Genomic DNA, 10,298 nt, shown 5'->3' on the forward strand with positions numbered 1-10,298 from the left:
AAATCCATACCACACCACACTGTCACATTTGGAGAATGCAACGGGACCTCTTGGATAACTCGAGGGTTTTCTGTTGTCTAAATGCGACAGTTGTGCATATTCACTTGTTCATTTAAACAGAAGTGGGCTTCATCACTCCAAAGGATGTTCCATGGCCAAGTGATATCCACTGTCATTCGCACCAGAAACTGAAGTGCGTATGTGAAACGAATATCTGCATCACCATACTTTAGCTGCTGTAGCTTGTGCATCTTGTAAGGATAGTACCGCAACACCTGACGCATTACTAACCTTACAGTGGAATACGGCATGTCCATTTCACGAGAAACAACTGGCACACTTGCGCTACCACATGGAGATTGACTTGATAAATCCACGACAGCCATAGCCACATCCTCAACACGAGAGGAGTCCACTCGTTTTCGACCTCTACCTAGTTGAACACCAAGGTGTCCTGTCGCTTCAAATTTCGCAATCATTTTGCGGACAGCACGAAGAGTCATGGGTCCACGTCTTATGCGCTTCTGACGCCGGAATTCTCTAATAGCCGCAGCTGCATTGTTGCTGTTGTGATAGTACAGCTTCACTAATAGCACCTTTTCCTGCAACGTTGTTGGCATTGCTGCTGTAGTGCAGGCAAACATCTACTGTATGATTTGAAGAGACTGCTTTGCTTTTATACAGTACAGTAGAGCTGAGTAGTGGCGCTTTGGCAATAACTTACGATTATGCAAGTAACTTACGTTATTTAACGTAACATAATCGTAACTAAGATAGTTACGCGCCGTACAGTGACAAATTTTGTAATTAATTTTTTTTTTCCAATAAATGGCGAGCGCATTCTTTATTGTACCTTGTCCAAATTTCTTTTCGGTACGAGTCTTAGAACTCGCTCCAGAGCCCTCTACATAGTTATATTTTAATTACACTGTACACCATCTGTAGTTGTTCCATTACGTGTAGTATTTATCGAATGATCTGTCCAAGTTGAAGAATGTTTTGATAAATGTGCAGAACTATTTTCCAGCCTCAGAATTTAATTGCAAAGAAAAAAATGACATTCAGTCTGAAAACACCAGGTGACTTGAAACCAGATATGATTTCGAATTACGGCATTTCCCAGTTTCCGAAAGTGTTTTTGTATCGTAAAACCTTAATATTTCTGTTTCTAAATTCCTTAGCTCTCCAACTATATGCTATACGTACACATTATCCCTTTAATTACGTGAGAAAATTTCCTTGATCACATATTCATATTTTCTACTATCTTGGAAAAACTACTGCAGTTTTCACAGGTTTGAAAGATTTTCCTCTAGTATAGAGCTAAGATGAAGCTCCGTGCAAAATTTTATTAAATTTGGTCCAGTAGAAGATAAATTAAACTGGAATAAATTTCCGTAACACATTCTCCCTCCCCCGGACTTGCCGTAACGGCAAGTCCGGGGGAAGGGGAGCACATTGTAACTAACACATATCTATTCTTTATTGCTATTAAAATAAATCTAAATATTCAAATAGGCCTCTGGGGTTGGGAATATTCATAATAATTACACAATACACCAAACAATGTTATAAATAGTGTAATGTTTATTAAAATAATGTGTTGTAAATAAAATAAAATAAAATTCCAATAAAAACTGACTGTACAATATAATATGAATTTAAACTGCAAAGAATTATTTACAATAAAACAATATTTACAATATTACACAGGATGATAAAAGCGCTAAAATACTGTAGCTTTCAGAGGCATCCGCCTCCTTTTTTCAACAGTATGGGTTATCGTACGGCACATCCTTAAATATCAGCAGGCTCACGGTTCTCAGCACGTGGCTCCAGAGGAGCATGGGCAGCGTTTTCCCCATGTGCACTGGAACCGGAAATGGCTCGGGAGCGTGCCAGGCGGAACCGCTCATCCTGTCCAAGAACCACTGCCTTGAAGAGGGGATGAATGCGGATTCCCCTGTCTCTATAATGGTATTGCTCTCAGAGGAACAAATCCGCAAACTCTCGAGCCACTTGCGGTCCCAAAATCTATGTGCCCGGTCGACGTAAGAGCTTCGCCTGGGGAGATATGATGGTGCTCCTCCCAAAAAATGTTCTGCCACAGCAGATCTTCCATAATCCGCGGTCTTTAACGCTTCATATGCTTCCCCAGACGATCTTTGAACTGCCGTTTCGTTTCACCAACATAAATATTCCCCACAATCCGGGCATCTAATCTCATACACGACCCAACTTGTAGATTCCCTTGGTACGGGGTCCTTAACCTGTGACACAACTGTGTGCAACCTACGCCCTGGAAGCTGCACCAGCGTGTCTGGCAATCGCGCAATACACGTGCTATGCATTCAGTTAGGCCCGGATAGTAGGGAATGTATGCGGTGGCCACCGGTGTGAATGGTTCTCTTCGTTAGTGCTCACCTCGGATGTATTTGTCTATGATCTTCTGGGGGTAGCCGCATTTTTTGAGATCCGCTGTGACACGTTTCATTTCTTCTTTTCTATCCTCGGAGGTGCTGCAATGGGACCCAGCCCTATCGAACAATGCACTGATAACACTATTCTTGTGATGGTTGGTTTGTGCCGTATTATAATGCGTATATTGGCCCCGGCACATGGGCTTTCTGTATACCCTAGTTTTTAGCCTATGCACCAACACATCAAGGAAAGGGAGGGTACCCTCTATTTCCACCTCCGAGGTAAACTGAATAAACGGGGAGAAGCTATTAAGGAAACTAAGCACTTCATCTTCTCTCCCCTTCCGAATAATTGTGAACGTATCGTCGACGTATCATTTCCATGCGCGCATGGGGAAAGCCAACCCATCAAAAATCCTGGCTTCAAGCTTCTCCACTGCTAAATTTGCTATGGGGCACTAATAGGGGAACCCATTTCCGCGCCATGAACTTGCTTGTACATTGTGTTTTGAAACACCACAGTGGTGCTTGAGAGATATAGCTCTACCCTTCCACAAATGTCCTCCACGCTTAACGGAGTCCTATTATTTAGTGTCATCCTTCTCTAATGCCATGCGTGCACATCGGACCCCATGGTCAATAGGAATACACGTGAATAATATCACATCAAATGATACCCTGGCCTCGCCCTCTTCTATAGCCTGATCCCTTACGAATCGCACGAAGTCTCCACTATCCCTGATGGTGAAATCGGAACCTCCAACTATAGGGGAAATTAGTCTGGCTAGAAACCTGGACAAAGCACGTGTAGGACTGCCTATAAATGACACAGTCGGCCTAAGCGGAACCCCCCGCCTTAGAAAGGCCGTAAAACCTAGGTAATCGGCAACCTGTTGCATGCAATGTCCAATATACATCTTTGGAAATCTTTTCAGCCTTTAGCCAAACTTGTAGAATATTGTTTACCTGACGTTCCAAACCCACCAGCGGATTACTACGAGTAACCTTATATGTTGCTCTATCATTCAAAAGTTCTAAGCTTTACTATTATACTCTTCTTTATCAAGAATCACCGTTGACCTACCTTTATCTGCGGGCAAGACCACGATACTATCATCTTGTCTAAGCTCCTTAAGCGCTTTCTTCTGGCTAATGCTGAGGTTGGAGGGTGCTGCCCTAGCCTGACTCAAGATGGCCGAGGTTCGTAGGTGGATTTCATTGGCCACGACCTCATATATTTTACTCACCGTCCTTTCAATACCCATAGCTACTTCTGCAATTGGCGGATTAGGAGGGATCATCGCAAACTTTGTACCTAAATTTATCATTCCCTCTTGTTCCTTAGTTAATTGTTTGCTACTCAGATTATATATAAAGTTACTAGTACCATTACCACTTCTAGAATTACGCTCGGCCGCGGCCTCCTCCATTAATCTGTTGAACTTGCCCGTTTGCCTTCGTCTGTAGTTATCTGAAATTCGGGCTGCTTTGGTTGATACTACCCTCATAATAAGCAAAACATGTGCCGGGATCACACTACCACTTATATTTCTCAAAAACAAACCTTTGCATCTCCTAGTATAGCTCAAACCACTGTGTAGTTTTCCGATCCAGATGTTCAATACTTTCTTCTGGTACCACTTAGCAGCACTTAACAAACGATCATCTTCAAAGGGCAACTTGACACGAAATCCGCGGGGTACAATTCCATATGCTTTGCAACGATGCGCAAATCTCAAATGTTGTCTGTGCTTGGCTTCTCCTACACTGCACTTCTGAAATTCTCGGATGTACTGTAACACCTGATGGCCATAACTCCTAACTAAATCTTCAAATAGGCCTCTGGGGTTGGGAATATTCATAATAATTACACAATGCACCAACCGATGTTATTAAGTGTACAAGGCGAAGGTTCCGCTTAGGCCGATTGTGTCATTTATAGGCAGTCCTACACATGCTTTGTGCAGGTTTCTAGCCAGAGTGCGAGGCCATGGTATCATTTGATGTGACATTATTCACGTGTATTCCTATTGACCATGGGGTCCGATGTGCACGCATGGCATTAGAGAAGGATGACACTAAATAATAGGACTCCGTTAAGCGTGGAGGATATTTGTAGAGGGGTAGAGCTATGTCTCTGAAGCGCCACTATGGTGTTTCAAAACACAATGTACAAGCAGGTTCACGGCGCGCCAGTGGGTTCCCCTATTAGTGCTATCATAGCAAATTTAGCGATGGAGGAGCTTGAAGCCAGGATTTTTGATGGGTTGGCTCTCCCGATGCGCGCAAGGGAACGATACGTCGACGATACGTTCACAATTATTCGGAAGGGGAGAGAAGATGAAGTGCTTAGTTTCCTTAATAGCTTCTCCCCGTTTATTCAGTTTACCTCGAAGGTGCAAATAGATGGTACCCTCCCTTTCCTTGATGTGTTGGTGCATAGGCTAAAAACTAGTGTATATAGAAAGCCCATGTGTCGGGGCCAATATACGCATTATAATACGGCACAAACCAACCATCACAAGATATCACATAGTGTTATCAAGGCATTGTTGGATAGGGCTGGGTCCCATTGCAGCACCTCCGAGGATAGAAAAGAAGAAATGAAACGTGTCACAGCGGATCTCAAAAAATGCGGCTACCCCCAGAAGATCATAAACAAATACATCCGAGGTGAGCACGAACGAAGAGAACCATTCACACCAGTGCACTCCACGAGGAGAAAAAGGACTAAAAAGTTGTCTGTGCCGTGGTGGACTCCTGCTTTGTCTGCTCTGAGGTCTCAGGTATGCCAGGCTAGGAAAGTATACCAAAGAAATAGACATCTCTAGTGTTGATGTGGAATCATTTAAAAATGCCTATGAAGAGAGAAGAAAGGCTTTTCGTAAGGCTATTGCTGAGAGCAAGAGAACTTGTTGGCAAATGGTTAATGAAGTTGGTAACAGAGATCCCTGGGGTCTCGTGTATAAAATTTCTCGTAATATATTTCTTTGTGGAGAAATATACAACACTGTATTGAACAATAATGATGAGACATCGGATTGGTTTTCTACTGTGGAAAAGATGGTTAGAAGACTATTTCCTCAGGATCTTCCTCAAGATGATTCACCTGAACAAGCGGAGATACGCCGGATGAACTGTGAGTTTACAGGAGCAGGTGACGCTGAAGCTGAACTCTTCAGTTTGGTGGAGTTGGTTGCAGCAGTAGCTAAATTGAACGTTAAGAAATGTCCAGGTTTGGACCTAATTGAAAATCAAGTAATCATTAAGTTTTATGATTAATTTCCTCAAATTATGTTAAATTTGTTTAATAAATGTTTCACTGAAGGTACTTTTCCAAGACCGTGGAAGATTGCACTGCTAAAGATATTGCATAAGTCTGGTAAGCCAAGGACTGATCCAAGAGCATACAGACTTATTTGTCTTTTGGCGAACATGGGTAAGGTTTATTAAAGGTTACTTGCTCCCAGAATTTCTGCGATGTTAGAGGATAAGCATCTGTGTTCTGCTGATCAGCATGGATTTAAGAAGGGGCACTCTACAGAGGACGCCATAACATCTCTTTTAAATTACATCAAGGATTCTTCTGGGAAATATGTTCTTATGGTCTTTATAGACTTTGAAAGAGCATTTGATTCGGTATGGTGGGAAAGTGCCCTTCGATCTCTAGTGCTTGCAGAGTGTAATAGTTACATATTTAACACTATAAGGCCATACTTTCAGGACAGATTTATTACTGTGCGTGCACGTCATCTGTCATATAGTGCCAGTGTCTCGAGAGGCTGTCCTCAAGGTTCGGTTTTGGGACCTCTCTTTTGGAATGCAGTTTTAGATCAGTGGCTTGTTAAGGAGAGTACAGAGTTTGCTAAGACAGCCTATGCTGATGACTTTGTGATTGGAGTTTCTGGGCGCTCCAGTCTTATATTGGAAAGAAAAATACAGTCAGTTTTAGATGATTTAATGGAGTGGGCCAATTTGAACAAATTGAAGATCTCTGCAAGTAAGACCTGTTTTATGGTTTTTAAGAAACAATTTCATTACGGCAGACCTCCAAGAGTTCTTTTAGGTGGAGTTCAAATTCCTTATGCTGCTAAAACTAAGTATTTGGGATTAATCATAGATGACAAACTTTCCTTTTTACCACATGTTTCACACCTAAATGTAAAAGTAAGACACTTTACAGTTTCCATTGCTAGAATTTCTCGTAAGGAGTGGAGATTGGATAAGAGGGTGTTGTCATTGTATTATAAGACTATTTTTCTCCAGATAGTGGCATATGCGGCTGTTGCTTGGTTTTCTGTGGTAACTAAAACTAGGATTCGATCGAAACTTTTATCGCTTCAGCGCTCTATGTTATTAACTTTATTGAAAGTACCTAGAACAGCGTCTACAAACGCCCTACAGGTAATTGCTGGTACCATGCCATTGGATTTATTTATTGTCTACAGAGGGTTTTTGTACAAATTGAAAAAGGGTACATCAATAACGTTTTTGGATATTACAATCGATTTGGAGAATAATATTAAAGAAGAAAAAAACGAATATGGAACAAATTAATGGATTTATGGCAGACCAGATGGGAAAGTGGTGATGTTGGAGCTGTGACGAGGAAATATATTCCCCAGGTGAACTATGCATTGGCAAAAACCGTAGCATTTTGGTTTACGCCTTCTATGTACACTTCTTATTTGTTAACAGGACACGGCTCACTTAGGGCTAAATTATATGAGAGAGGGTTGGAGACAGATCCTTTCTGTACATGTGGCGAGCAGGAGACTTGGATGCATGTAATTTTTTTATGTCGGAGTATGAAGACCAAAGGCGGATTTTGATGGCGCATATTCCTGACTTATCATTTGATACAGTGCATTTGCTTATTGCAAATCGTGACTGTTTTAATTTATTTCAGGAGTTTTCAACTGCTGTTTTTGCAGCTTCTCTGAGCAGGTGGCGTCTAGTTATACAGCTTGTGCATTTCGTGCTCCTAATTAAAGGTGATTTATGTGAAATACAGTGAATGCTCGACCGTTCAAGTGATACAGAGGTCATCAGTGAGTGCCTGTCTACTGGTGCATGAAATTTCAGCTGCGTTGCTCCAGCCAAAGATAAGTATTTTATAATTTTCCCTTTTTGGCCTGCGACAATGAATTTTTCCAAGATGGACGATATCTTGTCATTTCTTATATAGCACGATGGCAGTTAGTGGACACTAGCACAACTGACCAACAGTGTTTTCCCTCGCTCTCGCTCTCTCCGTGTCACCTCCCTGCCTGCGGCAATCACTGTACAGCAGGAGGTCCCTTTCACATTTGGGGAGAGCCTCGGTTTTGCAGCAGTGACTAACGGGATTATGTTCAGTGCGCGGGTGATATACTGTACGTAGTTCCCACTCTCATTCATACCGTTCTCTATGGAAGGGGAGACTAGACCGAAAAATACAGACAACTGCAAATTATGCAAAAAAGAGGTTAATAAAGACTGCAAAGGAGTCTACATCAAATGTTCGAAGTGCAAATGCCAAATTTGCCAAAGCTGCTCAGGTCTGTCTCAGATAAGCTTGAAAAAATTATCAAGCGCAGCACGCGCGAAATTCACTGCTTACTGCTGTCGGAAAAAGCCGACGAATGGACAAGTAAGCCCTTTCCAATCAGTACCGTATTCCCCCCCGAAATTGCTGCTCGACTCCCACCTGGCGTCGCCCAGCCCACTGCAGCATAGTAGAAGGCGGCACGCCAGTGACAGCCAGGTGTATTTCACCCAACTTGATCAACACGGCCGCGCTGGAGTTGTTTCTGTTCAAGGAGAGCGAACAGACCACGAAAATGGAAGTTCACACCAAAACGCACACACTAATCCGGAAGATTCAAAGTCTAAAAATACAGTACAGAAAGATACTGGCACAGTTGGTGACAAAACAGAACCAACAAATCCAGAAAATACTGAAAATATTAGCCCCTCCCAGACAACAGGGGTTCAAAGCACGTCTTTCACTGATACCTTGGATCTTGGAGCTTCTTTGGATCCAACTATTGTACACGCCACAGTTGTAAAAATAAAGAAGGCGCTCGGAGATTTTATGTCAGCAGATACCAGTATGGTTACGAAAATTGCATCAAACTTCATTCACAGCCTTTGGGCTGACATGGAGGCACTAACAATGGCTCTAATAATAGATAATGAGAGGCTGAAGGCCAAGACGACCAGCACAGAATGTCGGGCAGATATTTTTGATCAACATATACTCTTCCCAGGAGGTTCCCATGGAGGAAATCAATCGTTGATGAAAAAGACTTTTGCAGAGGCTGCAAAATCAAAATGGGGCCGACTTGATCCTGAGCGATCCCATCCATTGGAGAAAGTTAATTCCGGAAGACGGGGCGAAAAGCCTAGACAACTATCAACAGAAATGTCAAATGAACCACAGATGGTGGCCCATTCAGAGCCTGCCAAAACCCCCTGGATTTCTCGACCTGGTGATCCACGCAATATACTAATCCTAAGACCCACTGCTAACTCAGTGATACAGTCCAGTCAAGACATTAGGAATGCGGTGACAAACACACTCAAAACCGAGTATAAAGAAATGAAAGTTAAGAACATCAGACTCCTCCGGAACAAGGGTTTGTTAGTAGAGACTACAAACTCATATGATGCCACCAAAATCTGTACCTTGCCTGCACTCAAGAATGCAGGACTTTCAATAGAAAAGCCAAAAATGTCAAACCCAACAATTTTAGTCTATGGAGTTCCAAAAGATTATAGTAAGGCAGATATCTTGGACGACCTGTATCATAAAAATTTAAAAGATTATTCCTTCTCACAACAGGAGGTAAACGAGGGTACAACATTTAGGTTCAGCTCAGGTTCTGGAAACAGTATTACTAACTGGGTGATTGGATTCAATCCTGAACTTCTCCACTGTTTACTTCAAAACAATCGAATATATTTAGGCTTTACATCGCATAAGTTCAGAAAATTCACCGTAGTTAACAAATGTTTCAGGTGCCTGGCCTACGGGCACTCTGCACAAAATTGCTCTCATAAAACCGTGTCATGTAGTCACTGTGCCAATGGGGGTCACATCTTCGCAGAGTGCCCCAACAGAGAAGAATCACCAAAATGCATAAACTGTAAACGCAAGAACAAGGACTCCAATCACTCAGTCAGGGATGGCAAGTGCCCCGAGTTTTTAAAAGCGATGGAACTAGCAAATAAGCGTATCGTTGATGGATAATACAACAACAAGCAGAAATAACTTTGGCTATTCTCAAAATACAGACACAATTAGAATTTTACAGATAAACGCACAGCGCTCTCGAGCCGCAGCTGATGAGATCAGAAACGTAGCCATAGAACATAATTATGACATTGTCTGTCTACAGGAACCATATTATTCATCCCAAGTAGGTGGAACGGCGCATAAAATCATGGGCTACCCCAATTCCACTAGAATCATAGCAACTTGTGATCCTCCACCCAAAACTGCAATTGTTGTGTTTAATAAGGAACTAGTTATTACTGCGATTACAGGAGAATGCTCAGCGAATGCTACCTGTATCCTCGTATCCTCTAGTTCCATCTCTTTCTACCTAACTTCACTATACTGTCCCCCCTCAGAAGATGTGCATATAGCATTGCATCTACTGGACAAGATCTGTGATAAATTCGCAAATAATAACTTGGTGGTGGCGGCGGACCTGAACGCCAAATCGACGTTCTGGAACAGTGGCTTCACTGATCCTCGGGGAGCCCAATTTGAAAATTTAATTATGGCTCACAGCCTTTGTATTAAAAATGTACAAAATAAACCATTTACTTTCTCCACTACCAACGGAGAATCAAACATTGACGTCACACTTACTTCCATAAGGATGGATG

At 42.3% G+C, this 10,298-nt stretch overlaps 1 protein-coding gene across 1 annotated transcript; it reads right to left on the reverse strand.

Annotated features, from left to right (window-relative positions):
• Positions 1 to 3,454: 3,454 nt before the first annotated feature.
• On the reverse strand, positions 3,455 to 4,282 carry LOC150084196 (uncharacterized). Its single transcript, XM_090376156.1, has one exon. It carries the CDS (start codon positions 4,280 to 4,282, stop codon positions 3,455 to 3,457), a length of 828 nt encoding a protein of 275 aa, XP_090232282.1.
• Positions 4,283 to 10,298: the final 6,016 nt, after the last annotated feature.

This window comes from Mastigoproctus giganteus, chromosome 6, assembly GCF_048544385.1.
Source record: "Mastigoproctus giganteus isolate SK-2022 chromosome 6, ASM4854438v1, whole genome shotgun sequence".
Classification (NCBI taxonomy): Eukaryota; Metazoa; Arthropoda; class Arachnida; order Uropygi; family Thelyphonidae; genus Mastigoproctus; species Mastigoproctus giganteus.